At 66.1% G+C, this 26497-nt stretch overlaps 1 protein-coding gene across 5 annotated transcripts in view; it reads right to left on the bottom strand.

The window, feature by feature from the left end:
- Nucleotides 1-26497, bottom strand: part of EHMT1 (euchromatic histone lysine methyltransferase 1) — a 95557-nt gene that overhangs the window by 25670 nt on the left and 43390 nt on the right. For 2 of the 5 annotated variants that reach the window (XM_028520731.2, XM_036022519.1), the window contains exons 3-12: nucleotides 24813-25375; nucleotides 20371-20551; nucleotides 17060-17217; nucleotides 16600-16788; nucleotides 10599-10679; nucleotides 9217-9337; nucleotides 7047-7178; nucleotides 6108-6253; nucleotides 1402-1545; nucleotides 462-688 (exon numbers count right to left, since the gene is read on the bottom strand). In XM_028520731.2, the coding sequence (XP_028376532.2) occupies nucleotides 462-688; nucleotides 1402-1545; nucleotides 6108-6253; nucleotides 7047-7178; nucleotides 9217-9337; nucleotides 10599-10679; nucleotides 16600-16788; nucleotides 17060-17217; nucleotides 20371-20551; nucleotides 24813-25375 (1942 nt within the window). The remainder of the gene's footprint in view (nucleotides 1-461; nucleotides 689-1401; nucleotides 1546-6107; nucleotides 6254-7046; nucleotides 7179-9216; nucleotides 9338-10598; nucleotides 10680-16599; nucleotides 16789-17059; nucleotides 17218-20370; nucleotides 20552-24812; nucleotides 25376-26497) is intronic. The other 3 variants (XM_036022520.1, XM_028520740.2, XM_036022521.1) reach the window with 2 other exon arrangements.

Here is a 26497-nt window from a genome sequence, read left to right as displayed (position 1 = left end):
AAGAAAACTACACGCTTCCAACGCGAACCCTCGTTGCCTGGGTTATTTTTGTGTTTAGCTCAGGCCTTTAAAACAGAAAGCCGTAACACGGACTGCAGCTGCTGACCTAAACCTCCATGGTGTGTGTACACACACGTGCAGGCATGTGCAAGCACGTGCAGGTGTTTACCAACACGGACACGTGTGGGTATGCAGATCCGCACGTGCACACACACTGACGTGTACGAGCATGCACACGTGTACACGAGTGCCTTAGATGTATGTGCACGGCTATCCACGCACATGGAGAACCGCCACCCACAGAGAGCACACTGGACCTCACAGGGACGTGGGCAGGGCGGTGCTGCTGTGCAGACGGGGGGGGGGGGGGGGGGCGGGGGCCCGCGCCCCGGAGTGTCTTCCTGCCAGAGACGCGGGCGTGTGCTCGGCGGGGGAGTCCAGGGGGCACGGCGGACGCCTACCTGCCCGTGGTGGTGTCGGCCCGGCCCTCCCCCGGGGCGCTCTTCTCCTGCCCTGGGGCCAGGGTCACCGTGGAGGTCGTGTCTGCCTTGGCGATCGTCACCTCCTTGGCCTTGGAGGCCTCTTCGCCGCAGTGGGGGCAGTAGCTGGCACCACTGACGCGCGAGGCGCAGGCCTTGTGGAAGCGGTGCGAGACGCTGCTCTCGGGCTGGCACTCCATGAAGCTGCCCTGCAGGTGAGAGGCGGGTTCGTCCCAGAGTCGGGCTGGCAGGCAGAGAACGGGGCGGGGGGTGCGCGACTGAGCCTGCGGGGGTGGGGAACGCACAGCCCGGCCTTCCCCGGAACGCCCATGTGGCCCTGCACCCCGAGGTCGAGGCCAGGCCCCGCTGTCCAAACCTGGGGGGAGGCTGCCCGTCAGGCCAGGACACGAATGGCAGGACAGGGCGCCAGGAGGAGTGCTTCAGGTGACCCAGCGACCCCAGGCAAGGCCTCTCCTTGGTGCAAAGGGGGTGAAATTGGGAAGCAGGAGCCAAAGCTCAAGGAGCCCACAGCAGCAGCCCCTGCCCTCTCAGCGGTAGCGGCAGCAGTGGGCACGGGCGCAGCACCCGCAGCCGGCGGGGCCCCGGGGTGAGGCGCCCGCACTGCAGGCGCAGGGGCGTGCGACGGCAGCAGCCAACACGGGCCCAGGAGACACAGCAGGTGAAGGTGGTGCGGAAGGCACAGCGTGCCCTCCAGGACACGGGCTGCACACGCAAAGCTCGGAGGAGGAAGGGCCAAGGGCGCCCAGGCCCCCGCCAGGTCCCTGTCGCTCCCGGAGCCCACGGCTCCCGGGCAGGAGGACGAGGCGTGCTGTGTGTGAGTGTGCGTGTGCGTGTGCACGCAGGCCTCCAGGGTCCCGGGCCCAGCCGAGGCCCTGCCGGGCGGCGAGGGCGGGGCGCTTACCGCCGTGCAGAAGTAGCCGCAGCCAGGGCAGCACTGGTGCTTCACCATCCGGCCCCGGTGGTCCTCGCACAGCACCAGCAGCGGCGCCTTGCTGGACGGGCGCATCAGCTCGTGCTTGACCACGCTGTTCGTGCACCGGCCCAGCTGCAACCAGACGACAGCAGGGTCAGCGGCAGGGCTGCCGGGGCTGGGCAGAGGCGAGTCCAGGGTGGGATCACAACCCGCGTGTGTGGTCAAGGACACACGTCCCCCAGAAGAGGGTGATCCGCGCACACGCTACTAACTTGGCAAAACCGAAGAGAACACCCCGAGAGAGTCGGGGTCTCGGCTGCGTGCAAACGCACGCACGAACAAGCAAACAGACGTGCACAGGCAGGACCGAGCCGGGCAGGACCGCTGTCACAGGCCACCGGCGCGGAATGCACGTGAGTGTCTGAAACTCCCTGGAGCCCCCAGGTGGTCGGGGCAGCCAGAGCAAGTGCCAGACCACGGCTGCTGGCCAGAGTCACTGCAGACCCCAGGCCTGGACACACCGGGGACACGCTGGGGGGCAGCATGCCAACGTCAGCCTCTTCAGTCCTCCGACAGGACCCTCCCTGCCCGTCTGGCGACCGACCAGCTGACACAGGCTCCGCCCCCACCCAGCGCATCTGGACACGAGAGAGTGGACGAGAGGGACGGAGTCCTGGGCCCCACGCCCCGAGCCCTGCCCTCCTTCTCGACGGCCCGCCCTCCCAGCGAAGGGCTGCACGGGGACTCGAGACAGAAGGCAGAGAGCACAACGGGCGTGCCGGGACCAGGAGCCTCTCCAACACGTCCCCAGAGTAATGGACCCCGAGGCGGCTCTGAAGTGGGGGGCAGAGGCTACAAAGGGAGGCGCGCCCGAGGACAGAAATGAGCTCCTGGAATCAGAAGTCAGGTAGGAGGAAGGAAGGTTTCTGCAGAGCTTGCTGCTCTTGTGGAGCTCGTCGTGTTTAACCAGCCTGACAGGGAACAGGACGTTTGGAGCAGAGACAGCGGCGACCTGCAGCGGGAGTTTCAGCAGGTCTGAAACCGAACTCCACATGGGACAGGAGGGGAGGGAGGCGCAGAACCACGTTGTCGTGACACGGCACGCCAGGTGAAATCATGACACGGCACGCCAGGTGAGGTCGGAGCTACACACTGAGCCCGGGCAGCCGCTGGAAGCGCCGGCAGCAGGCGTGAAGACTAGAGCCAACGCTGGCGAGAATCGCTCTGACGAGGGACGTCTGCGCGGAGGCCGAGGACAGAGGGAGCGTGCTGACAGCTGGCGCTGGCCCCCACTCTGTCACGCTGCTTCTCGGGGCCCCGTGTGCCCGCAGGAAAGCAGGTAGGCAGCTCACAGAGCGCGCTGTGCCCGGGACAGCCGGGCAGAGGAAGTGGCAGTTGGACCTGGAGTGCCCACAGGGGTGTCCCGGAGACCTCGGGCCTCCGTCATCAAGGTGACAGGGCCACGAGCACCCCAGTCCTGGGGCTGCGGAGCCGGCACCGCCGGGAATGGGGCGAAGGGCAGAAGCCAGAGCGGCACCAGCGGCGCGAGCCACAGGTCCCTGGCGGGGTGGGCGCTGTGCCACCGTGTGCTCCCAGAACCACTCACGCCTCGGCGACCCCGCCTCCCTGCGGACCGTGCCTCGGCACAGCTGGCGGGAGACGCAACCCAAAGGCTCGTCACAGGGGAGCTCGTCACTGAGGAGCCGCTGCCGCCCAAGGACGAGACAGGCGGCGCGTGGAAAGACAGAAATCAACTGAGGGAAGGGCTGCGGCCCCAGAATTCCCTGGAGCCCCAACAAAACAGCAAGAGCAAGTGGACAGCAAAGCCCACACCCACATGCAACAAACCCCAGTCGCCGCAGCCGCAAGGCTCCGTGGGGACCGTGGGGGAACAGAACCCAGAGACACAGGAGGGGACAGGAGGAGGCCGGGGGGCCTCTCCCAGACACAGGCGCAGGACGGCACCAGAACAGCCAGGCGGTCCGCGTCCCCGCCAAGCTCACGGGGCTGTGCACTCTGGAGAACACGCCCCGCAACCGGCATGGGGCGTGGGGGAGGCTGCCAGGATGGCGTGCAGGGGTGCGGGACGGGGCGGGACGGGGCATGAGAGGAAGAAAGGAGGGGACCAGGCCCAGGAGTTCTCCGTCTCAGGCTCTTTTCCTCTTAGAATCACAAGGGTCCCGTCCCGTCCCGTCCCGAAAAGCTCTAATCCAAACAGGGCACAGCTATCACCACCTGCCATGCTGGAAACCCAAACTTCCTCAGTTGTTAATTTACCTGAAGATGGCAACACCCCCATCACGTGCCAACACAGAAAAGTGTTTCGACGGAAAAATATTTCTCAAGACAAAAAGAACTTGAACGAGGAGAGTGGCCTTGTCCTCTGCTGCTCCAAACTCCGTGGCACGTGCTGTGAGGGCGCTGGGCTCTCACCACCACCGCTGTGCTCCGAGCGTGCCGTCACATCTCCCTGACGCCATGCCAAGAGTCACGCGGCATCTCCTCGAAGCACAGCGGCCCTGGGGAGCCCCAACCGCCTTCCACGGCGACAGAGGCGCTCCAGCGAGGCTGGCAGCCGGGCCTTGGGCCCTGCGTGATCTCGCAGCACCTCGGAAATGACTGCGCCCCCGAGGCCCACAGGTCTCCTCGCGCATGAAATGCCACCTGCCCTTTGTGACACAGCGGCAGGCTCCAACCCTCTCCCTGTGAGCCCGCCGAACCCTGGAAAGGCTCTGCGTGCAGAGGGCCCGTGGCCCACGGGTGGGGCAGGTTGAGCAGCAAGAACCAACCACGAAGAACTCAAGGCCCCTGGAGCAGACCCTCACGTGCGAGCCCACGGCGAGCGGAGGGGACAAGCTGGGAAGCGAGGGGCTCAGCCCCCGCCCTGCGAGCTGGGACGCGGGGTGGGGGACGCCGGGCGAGAGAGAGGGCGAGGCTCCATGCAGACCCGCACCAGCTGGCGGAGGCAGCGAGTGAGCGAGCAGGTGGCCACCCCACAGCCCCCGGGAGCGGACACACCGGTCAGCCGGACGACACGGCCTGCACTGGGCCGGCGGCCCCGGCGATTCCCCCAAAGGAAGCCCGTGGAGCCGAGTGCCGGGTCCTGGCCGCACCAAGGGGGAGATGGCGGCACAGACTAGCATGCCGCACGGCACCAGGGGTGCAGGACCCCCAGGCTGAAAGGGGCAAAAGACCCCGCCCCCGTCCCCAGGCAAGCCGACAGGAAGTAACGGGGGCTGTTGTTAACTAAGACCAGCGGGCGACGCCCTGGCCAAGGAGCTCGGGTGGTCCCGGCTTCCATCCAAGATGCCAGGGCTGTGGGCTCCGGCCCCTCAGGGCACACACGAGAAACCGCCATCGAATGAAAGCACGAATGTACGTGGAACAACCAATCGATGCCCCCCCGTCCCTCCCCCCCCCCCCCCCCGTCTCTAAAAAGAGACGACAGACGGGCACCAGTGTCCAGAGGCACACGTATGGACGGTGAAACCACTCAGGGACCAGGGTAACCACGACCGAAGTCAGGGTGCCGGCCCCTCAGGGTCCAGCTCTGCGTCCAATGTGGTCGTGAGCGAGCAGCCCTGTCCGTCTCGCATGGTTTTGTTTCATGTTACAACAAACACGCATGTGACACGCTGAATACAGAAAAGGCCGTGAGTCCGCAAGACCCTGAAGGGGCTGGGGGCGGGGAGAGAACCAGGAGGCTCAGAAAGGGGGAGAGCGTGGTACACGGCGCCACGGCTGCCTCTCCGGGCGCCGCGCCCCTCAGGGCCTGCAGCCCGGCAGACAAGGGCCAGTCCTCAGGCCAGAACCCCGCCGCACAGCGCTCCGAAGCATCCAATAGGAGGACGGCTTGGGTGGCAGAGTGAGGACGCGACACCGCCAGGAGAAGGCTGAGGAGCCAGAGGGCACCGAGGGCACCGCACGGACCCCGACGCATCCCGGCGCCACTCCTGACGGGCTGCCAGGGCGGTGCCTGGCTCCGAAGCACGCTAGCGAAAGCAGACCAAAGCAAAGCTGAGATAGCGAGGGCCGGACTCCCTCGGGTCTGGGACCAAGCACTCAGGCCACAGGAACCAAGGAGCACGACCTAACGGCGAAGAAGGCCATCGGCCCCCGGGGTCCGGGAAGGTGCCCGGCACACCCGGGGCCTCCTCGGGCCAGCAGCGGGGACCAGAGAGGAGCAGGGGGTGTGTGGGTGCGAGAGGTAAGAGCAGCAGGCGCACCCAACGAAGACCCCGAGGGGAGCGCTGAGGAAAGACTGAGACGGCCGGCCTCCCCACCCACCCGCGTCCGGCTGCGGACGGGGCGCCACGCCACGGGGAGTCGCTGCGGTCTCTGCCCCGCGAGGACTGTCCTCTGTTCAGAGACACTCCGGGATGGTCTGCGGGACACAGGGTCTGCTTCAGAAGGCCGGCTCATGGCCAGGACGCGGTCAGAGGGAGGGACGAGTCTCAGCGCTGGTGATGGCGAGGCCGGGGACAGGGTCAGAAGGGCGAGCGCCTGCTGACCCTGGGGAGGGCCCTCTGAGAAGCGGGCAGGCTGCGCGTGAGGCTCACGAGAGACTAGCCTCGGGCTCGGCCCCACTGGCACCTGCCCGCCCCGGGCAGACATCTTGCCAGACGGCCCTGCTGTCAGCCGGGCCCACATCAACGCGCTGGGGTGCGGCCCTGCCGGGTGACGGAGACGCTCACCTCGTGGTCCACGCTCTCGGTGGCCATGCACTGGTTGTTGGCCAGAGTGGTGATCTCTCGGCTCTTCGGGGTCTCCATCCGGCAGCTGCAGAGGGGCACTTCCTGAAGGCCATCCGTCTCCCCCGCGTCGGGACCGCCGGCCAGCCCTGGGTCACACAGACACGCGGGCGCGTCGGCACCAGCGGGAGGCGTGCCTGGCTCCGCTGCACCTGGCGCCGCGCAGTCCCCGCCCCCAGGGGCAGGGAACACAAGCGGCACCGCGCGGCCCCCAGGCACGCCCCGTGCTCACAGCCGGGGGGGCCGAGTGCACAGAGAGGCGACACCTGCGCCGGCTGTGCCCGCCTGCAGGCTCTCCCCCCACAGCCTCTCACCTGCTTTTAGGGTTTCGGGCACAGAGGCTCACACCCTATCCCACTGGGGAGTATGTGGCAACAGTCTCCTTCCGACTGGGCACCCCCACCGCGTGGCAGGAGAAGGAGATGTTGGGAAAACCAGGACCGGGCCAGGAATGTTCAGGAGAAGACGGCACGTCATCCTTCTCCCTGGCCCACCTTACTGGACGGGGAGGAGGCCAAAGCCCAGACCGCAGCCCGGCCTGCTGGGCCGCCAGGCCCCACCCACCCGGCCGCGGTGGCAGGGCTCGCTGCCCCCAAAGGAGGACACGTCCGCATGCTGCTGCTCCTGAGACGGTCTGGGGGGGGGGGCGCCAGGCAGCCAGTGCTGCCAGCGGTGCACGCCGGCCCCGCCCCCGGCAACAAGGAGTGCGTCCTCACAGGGATGCCGCGGACACGCCAGCTCCTGCCCGTGTCGGCCTGCCATCAGGATGCCTCTAACCACACCTTCCAGCGCGGCCGCCAGCGGGCCTCACGCCGACACTGGGCCCGTCCCCCAGCAAGCAGGGCGAGACGGTGCCCGGCCAGGTCACGGCCCAGCACTCACCTTCTCCTTGTGAAGGCAGCGTCCCCTTGACACGGAGGTCCAGGGAGTCCAGGGACACCTCCATGTACCCCGCGCTGTCCCCCGGCGCCGCAGGCTCTGCGCTCCCCAGAGACGACACGTACCCGTCGGAGCCTGCGTCAGAGGGACCCCCCCCGGTCAACGCCATGCGGCCACCCAGGCCCCAGACTCGGGGCGAGTGACCCGTCCAGCACGGCCACCAGGCGCCACCGTGTGCGGGCCCCCCGGGGCCCCCACCACGCCGCTGCCTGTGCTGGCTCTGCCCACTTCCCACGTCTGCATACAACACGCGTGGCGGGAAAACAAAGGCTCTCGCGTGTCACAACCCCCTTCTCTGACACGCCGCCAGCGAGGGGAGGCTGGCCCGGTGACGAAGGGCAGGGCAGACACGTGCGTGTGCTCCGTGGGCGCTACTTCCCACGGAGCAGAGCTGCGCTTGCCCGGGCGCCGTCTTCCTCAGCGAGGTGGGAGGCCCCGAAACCACCGCGGGAAGGAGCAAGCCCTGCGGCGCTGCGCTGCCACGACGGACGGGCAGAGGGGTGGACGGACAGATGAAGAGCGGATGGACAGACGGGTGGATGATGGGCGGAACAGACTCGACGTCCAAGGACGGCCCGCCCAGCGCCAGCAGGACTGGAAGGGTGAGACTCGAACACCTGCTCAGCGGGCGATGCGGGGACCACTGGGCCCCCTCGCACCACGGGCACTCACCCTCGGCGGGCCCGAGGCCCCAGGGCAAGGGCTGCAAGTGCAAAACTCCGGGAGGGAAACACCAGACCAGCTCTCTGTCCCTGACAGCCCGTCAAGACGTCCGAGGCCACAGACCACGAGCGTGGAAGGACGACACTCTGACCCCGACACGGGACGAGGTGCCACGTTCACGGGACACGCGCCCACGGACGGCTGAGAAGAGGCGGCACACGCCCGACTCCAGGCGAACAAGAGACACGCTTTCCAAAAGAAGGGGCAGAAGGCCCCAGGTGCACCCTGGTGTCGGCACGGACACGCCCCGCAGCCACCAGCGGCGGAGGGGCCCGGCTGTGGCGGACGGGCAAGGGCAGGGCCCGGTCTCTGCTCTGTAGCAGGGGAAGAGGGTGCGTGCTTTGGTGAGCGATCCCCTAAAAAGTCGGACACAGAGCATGACTCGGCCACAGCCACCCAAACGTGCACCCACGAGAAGCGAGGGCATCTCCTCAACGGAGGACAGAGAAGGACGTGCCACATGCGCAGCGGCTGCCCCACGGAGCAGCCCCAGACCATGGACAGCCCAGCCGCCTGCCTGCCGGCGAGCGGCACACACCGTGGACAGCCCCAGCCTGGAGCCTGCCCGGCCACCCCGTCCGCACGCAGCACGGCTGACTCTCCTGCAGGCACCCTCAGAGCACCCAGGGACGGGCACCTGCCCAGGGACCCACTCGCGGTCGGCAGCGCCAGCCGCCCGCAGAGACAGGTGCCCGGGGCAGAGGGCCGGCGGGGCAGGGTGCCCACAACCGCAGGTGCAGGCAGACCACACCCGCGGGCCCCCGAGGGACGCACCCGTGTCTGACGCGAGCCCTCGGCAGCAGAGCTGCCACAGGGACACCCCTCCACCGCCTGCCCACCCCGCCCCCGCCATCGGGACAGGGGGTCTGCCCAGAAGACCAAAGGCCACCCACAGGACACTGGGCTTCCACACAGGTGACAGACCCCCGGTCACACAGGGAAGGTGATGCACCAGCCCCATGAGCTCAGCACCCAACGAGGAAGCCAGTGCATGTCACACATCTGCCACAAGAAAGCCACTTACGGGTCACCTGAGTGTCTCTACCAAAGAGATTTCAAATAGCTTTCCTTTTTTAAAAAAACAGACGGCCCTGGCTGGTGTGGCTCAGTGGGGTGAGTGCCGGCCTGAGAACCAAAGGGTCGCTGGTTCCACTCCCAGTCAGGGCCCAGGCTTGGGTTGCGGGTCAGGTCCCCGGTGGGGGCATGTGAGGGGCAACCACGCATTGATGTTTCTCTCCCCTTCTCCCTCCCTTCCCCTCTCTCGAAAAATAAAACAAGAATCTCTTTAAAACATAGAAACAAGTAAAGACAAAAACAGAGCCAGATGAAACCCTGGAGACCCCAATCCGGGCGGGCTTTGCCCAGGGCTCCAGCGCGGGCTTGCGTTTACCTAGCACGCTGCTGGGCTTCCTTTTGTTTCTCCGCCTCCGCTTCCGGGCGGGCTTGACCCAGGGGCTGTCGGGCTTGCCTCTCCGCTTGAGGAACTTCTTCCTGAGGCTGGACTCGGAGCTCTGGGGGCCAGAGGGCAGACAGGAGACGCTGAGCAGGGGCCCACAGAGCCCGCGTGCGCCCGCTCTGCTTCCTAGGAGAACGAAACCCCTGCTCTGCCCTGCCTCTCCAACCGGAAGGCCCCCCCCCTTTCAGACGCTGCCCGGGCCCCACTCGCAGAGACACCCAAGGCTTGTCCCCAGACGCCGCCGCCCTGGGCCCAGGCGTCTCACAGGACAAATGCGGGGCCAGGAGCACCGACGTGGAGCGTGTGGGTCCCCCGAGCCCGGCACCGAGAGGACGCAAGAGGAAGCCCCACTGGGGAGTGCCGAGGCTCCGCGGGGCCGCGTCTCAGCAGAGGGGCACGCGCTGCCCGAGAGGCGAGGGCCGGCGGGGCCTGCGCCAGCACCCGTGCCGCGGCCTGTCGCCGAGTGGGAGCACGGCAGGGTCCCGGCAGTGGGGTTTTTGCATGTGTTTCTGACACCCAGGCGAGGGGCGTCCACCTGCCACGAGTGACAGACGGGCACGCAGCACTGACGGCCACCCACCTGCCGCGGGCACCGAGCAGCTGCAAAGAAAGTGTTCACGAGACAGACAGACAGACACCACGTGCAGCGGCTGGCCTTGCCTCCGGCCGCCCCAGGGTGGGCACCCACAGCCCGTGTCGGGGGCGCTCCGCACAGCCCGCCGCCCTGTGCCCCGCTGCCTGCCCACCTCGGGCGCCCCTTGCCATCAAAACTGCACCGAGCACCACCCCCAAAACTGCCACTGCACCCGACTGCCCCAGTCCCCATGCACTCCCTCACCTTCCCCGGCCCCGTGACCAGCTGACACCACTGGCCACGCTGTGTTTCCGAAGAGCGTTCTGAAGCCCCTGCAGCCCGGAGGCCTGCTCCGGGCCCTGGCCGCGGCTCCCAAGCTCCGGCCCCACCCACTCCCAGCTCCCCTGGCCCTGCCCTGGCCCTGCCTCCATGAAGCTGCCACCTGCCTGCCCACCAGTAGCAGCTGACTGGTCCTGGCTCCCGCCCCTCACTGCCCCGACCCCAGCCCGCCGACAGGCTCCGCCCCACACCTCAGACCTCCTCCGCTCACAGCCCTTGCGCCGGCACCCACCCCAGGCAACGCCCTGCTGTCCGTCCACAGGGCGTCTCTCAGCTCCTCTCGAAAGGCCGGCCCACTCCTGCCTGCGCCCTCGAGGCCCCGCCTCCTCGCAGCATGCACGTGAGCCCAGTGTCTCCCGACCCCCTCGGCCACGAACACGAGTCGGAGTGCACTGCTGGTTACCAGGTCAGACTCGTCTCCGTCCTCCTCCTCCTCCTCCCCGGTGCCGGCCGACTCCTGCTCCTCTTCCGACTCTCCGTCCATCTGGCCAGCCGCACGCCAGGCCGAAAAGAGAACAGACACTCGTGAGACCCCTCAGCGGCAGCGGTCTGATCAGAGCACGTTTTCCACACACTGGCCACACACGCTGGAGATGGGGGGCCGTCTGTGAGGTGGCAGGGCCCCCCCACCGCAGACCGCCGCTCAGTGAGAGGCGAGTGCACCTGACGCGTGCTGTGTGTGGCAGAGCTCACGAACTACAAAGCAACAAGACACACAGTAAAACATTCTCAGAGGCCGCCGAGTAACAGAGAGGGAGCCCCCGCCCACACGCGCCCAGCCCAGCCCCAGGGGCCTCACAGCCAAGATCGAGCACGCGGCCTGCACACACGAGGGGCCTGTCTGCTGGGGTGGCGGTTGCCACAGTTTTGTGTCACTTTCACTGAAAACACGTTTTGGAGTTCTTGCCATATCAAACCACCATGTACGCCTTACTTCCACCGCTACACACGCCCTTCCCACCGACACCACTGACCCGGCACGCAGACTGGGCTCCGTGGGGCTCACAGCGACTCCATTGGCTCCAACGGCCCCTGGCAACCCCACGCCAGGCTGCGCCCCAGACCAGCCAGGGCCCTCCGGGACCGGCCACAGGCAGGCGCCGCCATCTGCACAGGGTGCTCGGGAAGCTCCAAGCACAGTGCCAGCTGTGCCCAGAGGCGCCGCCAGCCCCCAGAGGGCCACACGTCCCCGGGCAGAGAGAGCGCCTCCCTCGAAGTCACTGCACTCCTGTGTCACCCGCCGTGCCCGACGGGACCTCCCCTGCAACCGCGCTCCACTGGGTTCTGGGTCTCCTGCGATCTGCAGGAGCCGCACGCGAGGGACCCCAGCGCTCAGCCCACTGACTGTGCTAACACGCCTACAGTGCGTCCTGCACGCTTTACTTCTTGCGTTCCACCACACAGAACCTCGGAGGTTTCCTCTGGACCGGTCACGCGTGTCCATCCCTCCCTTCTTGGCTTCTGGGTCGGTGCCGTGCACGCGCGGGCCTTCCTCAACTGACATTAGAAAAACATTTCCCAACGTTTCCTGCCACCGGGCAGTATTCTGTGCTGACACTTTGCATCTGGAATTTACTGTTTTAACAGCGGCTCTGCCGGGAAGCAGCTCACCCAGCCCAGACCACCCTTTCCAAGCACCCAGTGGGGCGGTCTTCACCCACGCAGACTGCAGCCCGCCTCCATCCAGACCCAGGAAGGAGGCGCCACGGTTCCGTGCCCGTGAGCAGAGTCCAGCCTGTTTCCTCCCAAAGACCAGTCGATTATTGCAGCAACATTCACTGAAAAGTCACGATCCCCAGACGCCCACTCGAAACGCGTTACCACGGCGAACACCGTCTGTCCGCACCAATGGCTGGCTGTGGACTCCCCCTCGCGCCCACTCTGCTCCAGGCTCACGAGCCCCCGGCCCGGCCCCCGGCCCAGGCTGGCACTGCTGCCCCCGCCACTCCTCTCGCTGTGGACAGCCCCCGCACCCACTGCCGCAGAGCCCAGAGACTCCGGGGGGACCGCTCTGCGTCTGTGGGCGGCCCAGGGAGGCAGCACCGGTCCTGCCCACTCAGACACACAACGGGTCTTCCGACGAACTTGCCTTTTTTAACCTTCCGGCAAAGTCTCCCCGTTTTCCTCCACACGCAACAAACGCTTCTTGTTAAATTCGTCGCTAAGTACACTGGTAACACTGAACAACTACCGGGTTTCTAACAATTACAACCACTCGGCCTGCTGCCTCCAAACGCCGCCGGGGAGCCTCTCACGGCACAGAGACCGGACCGGGGACTCGCGCCCTGGCCCCGGCGGTGGCCGAGATGACTGAAGGGAGGGAGGACATGGCTCCGAGAGGGCCCCTGGGTGCCGGCAGCCGTGCGGAAGAAGGCTCGCCCTGAAGCCCGGGGGACCTGGGGGGAGGGGGAGCAGCCGACGCAGCCAACGCAGCCAGGACCCGACGCGGGATGGAGAGCGGGAGGGCGCCCCCCAGGGTGGGCACAGGCTCAGCCGCTGGGAGGTCAGCAGGAGACCCTGACCCAGCGGGACCGGCCCCGGTCACCAGGCCCGGCTATGCCTCACGCCCGGGAGTGGGAGTGCGGCTCTCCCCAACCCAGCACCCAAAACGCCCTTGACCCCCAGCTGCCTGCCAGGTGACCAGGCCAGGTGACTTGCTTCCAATCTGAATGGCGAGTGCTGGTCGCACCGGTGAGAAGGTGAAAGGGGGTACCATGCTGGCACCACAACAGGGGCTCACTTCCCACCGAACGGTTTTCCCCCTCACCCGAGGGTGTGCCTTTACTGCCTTGAGAGGGAGGGAGGGAGGGAGGGAAACACTGATGTGAGAGAGAAGCACCGATCGGGCTGCCTGCCGCACATGCCCTGACCGGGAACCGAACCCACAACCATTTGGTGCACGGATGATGATGCCCCAAGGGAGCCGCTGAGCCAGGGCCCCATGAAATAACGTGTAGAAAGGACAGGCAACCAACCGGCAGACAGACAGACAGACTGCGGAGCCCTGAGCGGGCACCTCACAGAGACAGGCACCCAAACGCAGGCCAGCAGGAGGCTCTGGGACTCGGGAGAGGCAGGGCTGATGGCGATGCTGGCCCGGTGGACGGCCAGTGGAGACCTCAGCGGGACGCCGTGCGCTGTGTCTCTGCAGCTCACGTGACACGCAGCTGTGCTCACGGGGGGCACCCGACAGCCACATGTGCTCACAGCAACACCACCCAACACAGTCCCGACACCACCAACCACGGGACGCACCGTTGGAACACGGCCGCGTGTCTCGTGGTGGTTCTCGGGCCTTCTGACCTCAGGACCCTTCACCCCCTTAGAAACTACGGGGGGCGACAGAGCACTTCCGTCCACGTGTGTGCTGTCTGGTGACGGTCACTGTCGGAGAGCCGACCTGGCCAGAGCGCAGCTGCCACGAAGGCGGCAAAGCAGCAACGGCCGCCAGGCAGGCAGGCAAGCAGCACTCCCCAAGGGAGCCCTGGCCCCAGGCGCCAGGGAGGCCCTCGGAGACCCGAGAGGGCTGGAGACGCCCCTGTGCCATCTTGGCGAAGATGAACTGGCAGTGGAGAGAATTCCCATGGACACAACACTGCCTGGATAAGCCCCACTTTAAAAAATGCCCCCGGCGGGATTCCATTTGCGCGACAGACAAGAACGAGAGCAGACACCCCGTGGAGACGGGGAGGGCGTCAGGGTGACCATCCCGGCCCAGACGTGGCCTGGGGGGACACGGCTATGGTGCCCTGACCCCCGCAAACTGAACCCGGGCGTCCACGCCATCACAAAGCACTCGCCAAACCCAAGCGCATGCGCTGAGCAGGGCACACGCCTCTGGCGCACACTCACGCTCTCCCGGCCCCAAGTCTTGCCAGGGCCCCTCCGTGGCCACCACGCCGGCTGGGCCAGTCTCCCTCACAGGGGCGGGCGCATTGCCCGCCACTCCCGGCTCCCGGGGACAGCTCCACACCGAACCACGCTCGCTGGTGACTGCTGCGGCCGACCGCTATTCTGCCGTCTGTCTGTTTTCTGCCGGCCACTCCGTCGTCCTCACCCCGCCTTGTGTCTCCATTCTCTGATCAGCCTCACATTCGTTCAACTTTTCCCTGTGTCGCTACATCTAGTTACTCAGTGTCGGCACTGTCTTGCAGACGAGAACCTCGATCGAAACAGAGAATCTAGAAACAGACTCAGGTTCACTTGCCAGGCTGTATACGATAAAGGTAGCTTTTTAGAAAGCAGCGGAACTAAAGAAAGCAGTATCAAAATAAAAGAGAACCAACTATACGGGAAAACATATTTGCCAATGCTACCTCAGACAAGGGTTTAATCTCCAAAATATATAAAAAACTTACAAGACTGCACTCTAAGAAGACAAGGAACCCTATAAAAAGTGGGCAAAGGACTTGAACAGACACTTCTCCAAAGAGGACATACAGAAGATCCAAAGACACATGAAACGATGTTCAGCATCACTAGCTATCAGAGAGATGCAGATTAAAACCACAATGAGATACCACTTCACACCAGTCAGAATGGCCATCATAAACAAAGCAACAAACAACAAGTGTTGGAGAGGATGTGGAGAAACGGGGTCCCTAGTGCACAGTTGGTGGGACTGCAGAGTGGTACAACCACTAGGGAAAACAGTATGGAACTTCCTCAGAAAACTAAAAATGGGTCTGCCTTTCCACCCAGCAATTCCACTGCTGGGACTATATCCTAAGGACCCTGAAACACGAATCCAAAAGAACCTTTGCACCCCGATGTCCACAGCAGCACAATTTACAACAGCCAAGTGCTGGAAGCAACCCAGATGCCCATCAGTGAGTGAGTGGATCAAAACACTGTGGTACATTTACACAATGGAATTCTATGCAGCGGAGAGAAAGCAGGAGCTCCTACCCTTTGCGACAGCTTGGATGGATCTGGAGAGCATGATGCTGAGTGAAACAAGCCAGGCAGTGAGAGACAAATACCACATGATCTCACCTTTAACAGGAACCTAAACAACGAAAGAAACAAACAAGCAAAATATAACCAAAGACACTGAATAGAGGACAGACTGACAGTGACCAGAGGGGAGAGGGGAGGGAATTTCAGGGGACAGTGGGAAGGGTTCACAGGAGCAAACTTAAAGGACACAGGGACAAAAACTGGGGCGGGGGGGTGGAAATGGGTGGGAAGTGGGGAGGGTTGGGTGGGTGGGCTGGGAGTAAAAGGGAGAAAACTGTACTTGGACAAGGATTAAAAAAAAAAAGAAAGCAGCGGAGAGGAAATCAGCCAATAAATGCCATCGACACACGTGAATAACCACGTTGAGAGAAACCTCACGGTCTGCGCTTCGAGATGTGACTTGCACCCCATGCAGTCCACCCAGTTTACCTTCCGTCACCAAGCCCAACCCCTGCGAATCGCAGGTGCACGGGGCAGGGGAAACACGGCAAGTGCCCCAAGGCGCTGCTGCGTCAGCTCACGCAGGGCCGGGCCGCCAGCGAGCGGGGCCACTCTGTCCTGACGAGGACACGGGGCCAGGGCTCAAGCAGCAGCAGCCCGGCGCAGAGCCACCCGAGGGCCGGACCCCCGTGCCCTGGAGCCACCGCCCGACCCCACGTGCACACACAGTGCCCACGGACGCTGCTGGAGACGCGCAGCCGGAAGAGCGGCGAGCAACGCGCACCTCGCAGGGGCTCGCAGAACGGTCACTGGCTGTAACAGCCCGGCTTAACAGTGACGGCAGTCCCCTCAGAAGAGTGCTCCGTGGGTCAGTGAAACCACAGCCACCGACGCCACCTCGCTCCCCAGCACGCCACACGCACTCCGGCTCTCCCTTGGGCCTCGGGCGGCAGACGTGCGCCCAGGCATCCGGTCTGCTCAGGCCCCGGAGCCACCCTGGCCCTGGGCCGAGCCCCAGCACCAGCTGCGGGCCGCACCCAGCAGGCAGGGGCCGCGGTGGGACCGCTGGGACTGAGTCACCGCATCGACATCCCCCAAAACTGGTCCTCGGGTGGACACATGGGCATGCGCCAGGCACTAACAGATCGCGGGTGCCTCAGCAGCCCTGACGCCGCTCACTCCCACCAGGAGGACAGGAGGACAGGGGCTCCCGGTCCCACCCCCTGAGGGAGCGCTGCACCTGTGTGGGGGGAGGGGCGCCACACTGAGGCCCACAGCACACAGCTCTCGGGAGCCACCAACCAAGTCCTGTCCGTCTAGAGCTGAAGAGCTCAGACGTTTCTTTCAATGACTGTTGTGCGGGGCGACGAGCCCGTCCCTGCTAGAGAGGGACCACCTGAAGCTTTGAGGAACCAGGCAAAGACCCAAGTTGGGCACAGACAGGGGAGGGGCAGCCTGGCACAGCCCAGACCGCCCCCTCAGGACCGAGGCAGGGAGAGGCCCACCTTCTGGGTGCGGTCGCTACCCGACGCACTCTCTTTGGAAGTCCGGCTGTCCTCCGGGGGAAACGCGGCCGCCTGCTCGGACCCCTGGTCCTCGTCCTCGTCAAGCTCCTCGGAGTCGTCCTCCTCCGAGTCCATGTCCACGCTCCCCCCGTTCACGTGCAGGGCGCCATCGCCCAGGTCCTGCTCGCTCTGGAAGAGGGGCGGGGGAGCATCCGTGACCTGGAGCCCGGGGGCAGGGCTACCTGCTAACCTGCCAGGGCAGGGGGTGTGGGGCACGCGGGGTGTGCGGCGGGGAGTGTGGGGGGCGCACGGTGGCCTCCAGCACGCCCCAGACAGGAGGTGCCGCCTGGGGCCTCGGGAAGGGACCGAGGTCATCCGGGCACCAGCCGCCTCGCACACGCCCTTGGGCCACAGCCGGGCCTCCCCGCGCCCGGGCGGTTGACGCCAGGGGCCCCCTTACCTTGGTGCCCACAGTGGAATGAGTTATACTCTTAAACATCTCAATCACCGTCCTCTGCTTTAACACTTTGGTCTTTCTCTTGGGAACCAGGCTATAGGTTCCCATTCTTCGTTTTTTCTTCCGAGACACTGCAGCTGCTAAAACAAAAGGCAAGGAAGCTAAAAAAAAAAAAGTCAAAAGGAGACAAGAAGGGAAAGAAGTGCCATTCAACTGTTTTTCCAACGCAGGCGACAGCTCTCAAGACCCGACCGCCGACATCACCCCCACGCCGCAGCGACAGTACCGGTGGCCGTCCTGAGCTGCCCAGACGGAGCAGGGGGCACGCCACAGGCCGTGCGGTCAGTTCCCAGGACAGGCTGGGCCATGTGGACGCACCGCCGACCCCGGGAGTCCTGCCCCCGAGCAGCAGTGCAGTGGGGCAGCGAGGCCCCAGGACGGCGGCCTCACTTGGTCACGGGGAGAGGGCGAAGGCGTCCCCACTTGCCACCCGAAGGAGCAGTGACTCACACATCCAGTGTGTCAGGCGCCGAAGCACAGCCACACGGCAGGGCACAGTGACCTCCCCACCGCCCAACTCTCGCCGGCAGCCCCCAGCCTCGGGGGAAGAGGCCCCTGAGGGGCTGTGGCCGGCTGCGAGGACTCGGGGGGCGGAGCGCAGTGGCATGGAGGCTGAGTGGGGGCCTGGCCTTTCTGGATGGTGCAGCGCCAGGATGGCTGGTTCCACACAGTGAGGTTTTCAACAATGTTTTACCTTTTAGAAAAGCCCCAGGGGTTAAGATACTTCTGAAAACCACTGAGAGGAACTCCCGTGTGCCAGTTCCACCAGGTGCAGAACCGGGCAGTGGGGAGACCTGCACGGGCAGGGGCTGCAGGCCCTGTGCGGGGGGGGGGCTGCGGGGCTGGAGGACGGGGTGCCTCCTGCGGGGGAGGGGAGGGGCGGCACGCAGGAGGCCAGGACAACCGCTGGGCGGCCCTGCAGCAGGCCCCTGGCAGGGGGCTCACACCTGCCTCATCACAGGAAGCCTGCCCTGCCTGTTCTCAACTGCACACGGGGCAGGGGCGGGGCTGGCGCCGGCACCGGGGCGCTCCACCTACGACCGGAGTCCCACAGTCCTGGGCGGCGGGGAGGGGGCGGTGCAGCTTGCACTCGGACCCACAGGTGAACTCGCTCATCCTTCCTGCCTGCGCAGCCCGGCTGGGAAAGGACAGAACCTTCCGGGACCATCCCCACAGCGACCTCATCCTGAGCTTCCTGAGGAGGCAGCCTGCGAGGGCAGAGGGGGCACAGGGCCTGAAGGACACGAGGGACGGATGGAGGTGCTCACAGAGGACGCTGCCCACAGGCCACACTGTGTGGATGGCACCGCCACCGTCCCTGGCAGCCTCTCTGGCCTCCCACGGGTGGACAGGCACGCAGGGACGGCCCGAAGGCCAGGCGGCCGGGCGGGGGTTCCTCACTAGGGGACCGCTGTAGACCCAGGGTGGGTGAGCCCTGGGCCTCCCTGGCAGGGACAGCACCAGGGCAGCTGGGCTGGGGGAGTCTCTGACACCAGAGAACACTGGGCCTCGCACTAGCGTGCTGACCAGCCACGTCCTGCTGACCTCCACCAGCCAGGAGGAGGCAGAGAGGATGCTGGGAAACTGCCAACTCACGGAGCATGTCTTCTCAGAAAACCCAGACGAAAAAGATGGCACAACCTAAGGCTAAACGGGGAGAAGCCGAACACCCTGACGCCGCCGGGCAGTCCGAGCACCAATGGCCGTGGCTCCGCAGAGCTGTGCCGGGCGCCCGGCTGAGCTGTCTGAGACGAACGATGCTGAGCACCAAGTGTCCCAGGAGCTGGGGACAGAAGGACTGGCCGATCCCGTCTCTGGCTGCCCCGCCCCCATGGGCGCGCTAGGGCAGCAACCCCATCCAGGACTGGGCAGGGAGGGCAGAAGGGCAGGGCCCGCGGCCACGGGGCAGTCCTGGGACCACGTGACAACCCGCCACACTCGAAAGAGAGCAGACGGGCCCTGACCACTCATCCCTTAACCCAGCGTGAGGCTGCAGGTTCGACCCCAGCCCAAGGGCGTGTGACCCCAGGGGCGGGGACAGAGCGAGACCTGCCTGGGGGCAGTCAGGTGGGCAGGCATCCGCAGGCGCTGATGCCCCCTGACCCCGGTGGGATGAGAGCAGAAGCTCCAGGTCCTTCCTCCCGAGGCCGGCACTGGCCACCCTTCGGGACACGGGCTCTGTGGCCGGGGGATCACGGCAGGACAGACAGCTGCCACACCCTGAGAACCCAGCCCCTCGGCCACGCTGCAGGGCCTGCGCCTGACCCAGGGGAGAGCAGCGCCCGCACGGGAGTCCTGCAGTGACCGGGACCCCGGACCGGGACCGGGACCCCGGCTCTGCTGGGAAGGGCGTTATCCGGCCACCGCTGCACAGGGCGCCACAGGGGGTGAGCATCCTTGTCCCCAGGGACGCCACCCTGTCGCTTCTAAGGGACAACGCTGCTGCGTTTAGAGGCGAAAGGGGCTACCGCCCGCAGCTCCACTCCCGTCTCAGAGACAAAGCGGGCAGGAGGCGCACAGCTGCGAACAGGTGGTGACACGGGACCTCATGGAGAGACGCGAGGCCGGGCCCCTGCCTCTGCGCTGGAGGTCTGGCACCCCTCACACGCGGGAAGGGGCTCAGCGTCCAGGAGCAGGCACGTGCCTGCGACCGCTGACCCTCCCCAGGCCGCCCTTCCTGCAGACGGCCCCCGACAGCCCCATCACCGGGCTGACCTGGCCCCCGTCCGCCAGCCTGCACCCCCTGTGCACGAGGGCCTCACACAAAGCGCCTCTCTGCACCGAAGGGCGTTGCCCATCCACAGCTTTGTCCCAGGGACTCGGGAGGATGCCCCGACCCACTCCAGGTGTGCCCGCCAGCACCCTGCTAGGGGCCATGGGGGCCGCCCACAGGAAGTGGGGGCTGCAGAGCCGGGACCCAACCCCCGCTCCCCACAGCCTCCATGCGCAGGTCTCCCAGTGCACGTGGCGGACTCCCAGCCCGCGGGTCCCACCCGACAGCGAGACCGGGGAGTAAGACTTAGTGACGAAAACCACCTCCACGCGAGACTGACGACTAGCAAACCCAGGTGGGCAACCCAGGTGGGGGAGGGCGCTCCGCTCGGGGGCCCGACCTGGCCCGGCAGGAGGCCAGGCGACAGGGGCCCTGCTGGCTCCAGCGTCGCTGACCCCAAGCCCACCTGCGCCCACGGTCAGACGCGGCCCTAGCTCGGCAGGATGCACACGCCCGGCCCTGCCGGCCACCAGGCTCTCACCTGTCTGTGATTTGGTGGTGGCCACGTAGCACTGGTTCTGAGGTAGCGACTGGTGGAGGGGGGGAAAGGGGGGCAGCAGCTGCTGTCGTCCGAAGTCAGGCGCGTGTCTGCCGAGCTCCCCGGCCGGCTCCTCCTGCTCTCGAGCTTCCCGGGCGTCTCTGGGCTCCTTGCCGGCTGCGTGCTTCAGAACAGAGCGCGTCAGTGCCTGCGGCCGGCGGTCCCCGCCACAGGGCGCCGGGCCAGCTCCTCCCCACGACCCCTCCACCGCGAGGGGCACTGCGTGAGGCGGGAGGGGGTGGCGCCGGGCTCCTGGGGAGATGCCGACCGGTCCGCACCTCCAGCTGAGGCCAGAGCTTCCGTCTTCAGGGGGAAGAGGAGCGGCAGCGGTGACCGCACGCGGCAAAGCCCAAGGTGACTCCCTGGGCCCCGAGCCGAGAAGAGCCTGCCGGCCCGACGCAGGCGGCGAGCTGCACGAAGCAGAGCGTCCTGCCCCCCGGGCTGCACCGCCCGCGCTGCCCCCGGCGACGCAGTGCAAGGCAGAGAGCCCGTCTCGGTGTGCAGCCTGCCGAGCCCCCGAACCCGTCCTCACCTTCGGCTGTCCCAGCTCTGGCCGCCCGTGACACCCCTCTGTGTCCAGCCCGGGCCCTGCCGTCGTCCTACAGCGCCGACCCCACCAGCTCCAGGTCACCCACCGCCCGAGACAGTGTGTTCAGATGACACGCAGCGGGGCCAGCCTCGCCGTGCACACAGCAGGGGCGCTAAACCGGGAAGGCGCAAGCTCCCTCCGACACACGGTACTGCGAAAACTGGACGTCCACACGCCAGAGCGCGGGTCGGGCCCTTACGTCCCAGTGGACACGGAAAGTGACCAAGAAAGGGTCGGACCTAAACACAAGACCCGTCGAAGGAAACCTGCGGGGCACCCACGGCGTTGGGTGCGACAGAGACTTCTTGAGCATGGCAGCAGCGGCACGGGCTCGACCGGCAGAGCGGACGGGCAGCCCAAGGGGTGGGGACGGCACTCGTCAGTCCCACGTCTGGTCAGGATCTGATGCCCAGAACACGGGAGAGCCGTGCGACTGGACGACAGAACGAGTGACCAGGTTTATGAACAGGCGCCCCGACCGCTGTGGCTCAGGGGGTGGGGCGTCGCTCCCCCCGCTGGAAGGCTGGGGGCCAGGTGCCTGGCTGGCGGAGGCTAGCGATCCATGTTTCTCTGCCTGCCTGCCTGTCTCCTTCCCTTCCCCTCTCTCTAAAAATAGATAAGTAAAATCTTAAAAAAAAAAAAAAACGGTAAAAGGCAACAGCCCTGCCTGGGTTGCTCAGTCGGTTAGAGCGCTGTCCTGATGCACCAAGGTTGCAGGTTCGATCCCCAGTCAGGGTAACACACAGACATCAACCAACCATGAGTGAGTAAGTGGAACAATAAACCAACGCCTGTGTGTCTCTCTCTGTCTAAAAAACAACAACAACAACAACAAAAAACACAATAAAAAAATGGGTGAAGCATCTGAATAGGTGCTTCTCCAAAGACACCCAGCTGGCCAGCCAGGGCACGAAAAGGCACTGACCGTCACCGGTCCCCAGGAGCAGGGGAGTCAGAGCCACAGCGAGACAGCGCTCGCACCCTCTGACCCACCTGTGACCGGGGACCCTCAGGACACCGCCCGTCGCACCTCGAGTGAAACCCGCTCACAGAGACACAGGACGAGGGGACGTGGGGACAGCGGCGCCCGGGTGCATGGGGGCACACGCAGCGGTGCAGCTGCTCACAGACAGCGTGGAAGGCCAAGCCCGAGTGGCCGCGTGACCCAGCAGCCCCAGTCCCGGGTCGACGCCGCCAACGATGGAAACCAGGAGTCCCCAAGACTTGCTGCACTCGGCGAGCGGCCGAGTCCCTGGCGGGCGGGCGTCCGAGGGGCAGGCGAGCCACACGCCTGTCCACAGGACAGAGCACCACTCGGCCTTACACAGGAAGGACTTGTGACTCCTGCCCCGACCCAGACGACTGGTGAGGACGCCGTGCCGAGGGAAAGCAGCCAGTCACAGAAGGGGGGTCCCTGGAGGAGGCAGGCCCTCCACGGAGACAGGGAGTCCATGGTGGGGCCAGGGCTGGGGGAGGGGTGGGAGCGGGTGCCTGACGGGGGCGGAGCGTCCGTGCGGGACGACGGACTGTCCGGGAGAGGACAGTGGTGGTCCCATGACCACGGGACTGCACCTGACATCGCAGAACCAGATGCTGGAACTGGGGAAGACGGTGCGTTCCGTGGCAGACACGTTTTACTGGTTCTTTTCAAGGCCTCCCCATCTCCCGGGGTCGCCCTGCCAGCTGTGGCGGCGACGAGCTGGGAGGGACCCTGGGGCTCCAGCGTGGTCCCCGGAGCGCCCTCCATCTCCTACACCCAGTGCAGCCGCACCCTCAGCCCCCGCCCTCCCGCCCGCGGGGCAGCAAGCACCGTTCCAGTGGGGCCGGCCTGCCCTGCGAGACGCTCCCCATGCCGGCGTCCCGTGCAGTCGCGTCCCCCACAACTGCGGGCGCTGGCAGACGAGTGCAGAACACGGCCCAGACACAGGTGTGGGCGGGAGCAACAGCAAAACCTGAGAGGAAACAGCCACCTGGCAGCGAGCTCCTCAGGGACAAAGCCCATTCTTTAAGGTGTGATTTTTTAAAATCTAAAAAAAATAATAATAATAAAAAACCGAGATTCTAGATTTGTCAGGGCTCCACCGTGTGACAGAGCTGAACAGGTGAGAGAGACGAGAACTGCTGCCCCCCGAGGCCACCTGGATGGGTCCTGGGCACCCCACCACGCCCTGGCCTCTCCCCAGGAGTGCACCTGCCGCCCACCTGCCGTGTGCCTGCCTCCGAGCTGCAGAGAGCTGGCACACCCTGCCCAAACCGACAGTCCGGCCCTTGCTGCTGCACCCCTGTGCCCCGGCTGCCCGCTCCCTGGCTCATGGGCTGCAGGCCGGGCTGACCGGGGGATGAGCCCTCCCAGCACAGACGGCGTCTCCTCACACGCGATCCAGCTGCACTGAACTCGGAGAACAGCCAAGAGCTCCAAGAACAGGGCCACTCGCGCCCCGGAGCCTGGAGGACCCCAGCAGGCCCATGTGTGGCAGGATGGGATGCCGCTCGGAGGGAGAAGCCCCTGAAACGAGGAGGCCACGGTGACGGACACCATGGCCTGGGCGGGGCCCGTGGGAGCAGAGTCCTGTGTGCTAGGGATCCCACACGCCTGGTTCTGCAGCGTCCTGGGATCCGTGAGGCCACAGGTACTAAAAAGCCTGTTAGTGTGGCAGGTACAGGACAGTACTGCCAAAGGAGGGGATAGGTGAGGGCAGCAGGCTGGCGAGGCGAGGCCCACCCAGGGGAGGCAGGGCCCACCCAGCTGCCTTGGAAGAGTGCAGATCAGGGGGAGCCCCGGGCTGCAGGGGCGGCTCACCAGGCCGGCCGGGCAGTGCCACGGCACCCACCCCCCCAGCAGCACGGTAACGGAAGCACTGGCAGAACTCAGGCAACACAAAATCCAGGAGACCGGTGCGCACACTGCTCAGGTGAACGGCCCCCCAGGAGGGGCCGCGTTCCAACAAAACCCCCGCCTGAGGCACAGGACTCGTGACAGAGATGGTGGAGAACCGCCGCGAATGTCGCTTGAAGGGTGAGACAACACGACGAGAACACCCACCGGCCGTTGTTAATCGGAAGAGCTACCGGAACCACGGAGTGCGAAGACAGTGCCCGCCAGGATTACGAGTGTCAACAGATGGAGTGACCAGCAAAAATGTCACAGCTGGGCCCTGGGGAGGGGCCGTCGGAAGAGACGCAAGACCCGCGTCACGAAGGGGCCACGCACAACCCACGCTCCTGGCCCGGGAGCGACGCACCAGCAGACCCGCAGGGCCCGCGGGGCGGCCTGCGCACCCCGGGGGTCGGACTGGCGTCCGAACGCACACTGGCGGTGCCGGGGACGGGAGAGGGCCGGGGACCCGCGCGCAAGCCCAAACCCACGGCCCTGGGAGCGCAGACGCGGCCCCGCAGACGTGCAGAGAGAAGGCGCGGCAGGCGTGACCCGGGGCCGTGGGGGCTGCACTCGGCCCCGCCCCTGAGCTGGGGGCTTGGGGCAAGGAGGGAGACTGAGGCCTGTCCTCACGGGGTCCCTCGTCCCCTCCCTCTGGGACACAGCGGATCTGACACACTCCTGTGGTGGGCGTGGGGCTGGAGGGCGGCCTCGGGGCCCAGAGCAGGGGCGGCGTCCGTGAGGCACCGGCCCCACGGCCCCTCCAGCTGCGGGCAGCATGTCCCAGGCTCCCCGGCCTGCGGACGACGGCTGCTCCGCGCCGGCCCCACTCCCTTCCCCACGGGCGCCCGCCGGCCGTGGTGGCAGCCGCAGGGAAGTCAGAGGAAATGGCACACCCGAATGCACAACGGGGCGCATTACCAGGCCCAGGGTGGACTTCGGCATGGTCTTCCGCGCCCTATGAACCTTGACATCGGCACTGGGGGCCACAGGCTTCTTGTCCTCCAGGTCTCTGCTCCCTTCCCCGGGCCGGGCTGGAGCGACGGCGGCTGGCATCTGGGAGAGCAAGCTGGGAGTCCGTCCTCTGCCGGCCGCAGCCGGCAGTGTCTTTGCGGCATGCCCAGGGAGGGAGGGCACCAGGGCGCTGGGGCCCCGAGGGGCTGGCTCCTGTGGGGCCGGCTTGCTCAGGAAGTAGCCGTTGCTCCCGACGACGGCCGTCTGCGTGGGGTCGTCGGCTGGGACGTGGTGGTTCTGCTTCCCGGCTTCAGTGTCTCTTTCCGAAACCCCGTTCTCCGCGACCCGGGTCAGCGTGTTGGGACCTTCCTGCGGGCTGGCTTTCGTGTGCTCCTGCGTGTGCGTGGCTGCGCCGGCGTGCCTGCCGGCGTCACTCCTCTCTGAGGACCCGTTGGCGGCCCCGTCTGTGGCCACGTGGGCCCCTCCTCCCGGCTTCTCCGCTGAGCCCTCATCGGCAGCCATGGAGACCTCTGCAACAGAGGAGAAGAGTCAGCGGCTGCCGCCCACGCACACAACCCCACCTGTGCCACCCCACCTGCGCCAGGGCAGCAGCTCCTGGGGGGTCGGACGCTGTCTGAGGGGAAGTCGGCGCGCCGAGTGCAGACAGTTCGGCTCCAACGCGCCGAGTGTGGAGCGACTCGGGCGTGGACTCTGGGAGCCAGCTGAGGACGCGTGGGGGAGACCAGCCAGATCCTGAGAAGAAAAGCCTGCTGGCTGGCTGGCCGCCCCGCGTGTGCGGTGTGGGTGAGGCCTGCAGTCCTGCCTGCAGGGACCGGTCTCGGGCAAGCGGCACCAGTCGCTGCCCAGAAGAGCCCCAGACACGCGGCGCAGGCCCGTGCACCCCAGGCGCCGAGGCACCAGGCAAAGGAACCCCGAGCGGGACTTGGGCAGAGAACAGGCTTCGGGGGCAGCTTCTCAACTACAGACTGGAACCTAGAAAGTGCACTCTATTAGCCGGAGAGCCCTTTCGGCCTGCTCCCCACCAGGGCTCCGTCTCCACCACAACGCCGACGGGCACCCGGGACCGGCCGTGAATCCGTGCACGTCCCAGCAGAAGACCCTCCGGGCACCTGCCCTGGCAGGCAGGTGAACGCCGACCACCCCGGATGACTGCATCGCTGGATGCGGAAAGAGCCTCCATCAAGACCACAGGCCACCTCTCCCTGTCCCCCCCATTCTTACAGGGTGGTCACCTACCGCTGGGCCCCCAGAACCCTGGGCCTTGAGAGCGGGGCTCTGTGCGCGTGTGCACGGCTGCACCCTGAGCAGACACAAGCCTGTGCAGAACGCGAGTGTGAGGGACACAGACCACACCAGAAAGCAGGAGTCCATTTCCTTTAAAACGCTCAGCCAGGCAGAACCGGTGGGGACTGAACTCGGAGAAGGCAACGCAACACCGTGTGCAGCAAACGCACCTGTTCAGAGACCGTGAACGCACCCACCTCGAGACCAGAAGTACCCGAGGCACCGTGGGCACCCCCGGCGTGCACACAGAGTGAGGTGGCGGAGGAGGAAGGCATGGGGCGAGGACAAGAGGGGGGCAGACTGCTTTGCACCTCCCAGTCAGTCCCTTGTAACAGCCCCATCCACTA

Source organism: Phyllostomus discolor, chromosome 3, assembly GCF_004126475.2.
Source record: "Phyllostomus discolor isolate MPI-MPIP mPhyDis1 chromosome 3, mPhyDis1.pri.v3, whole genome shotgun sequence".
NCBI lineage: Eukaryota > Metazoa > Chordata > Mammalia > Chiroptera > Phyllostomidae > Phyllostomus > Phyllostomus discolor.
The sequence above is the reverse complement of the archived record's forward strand: the minus strand, read 5'-3'. Positions and strand labels throughout refer to the sequence as shown.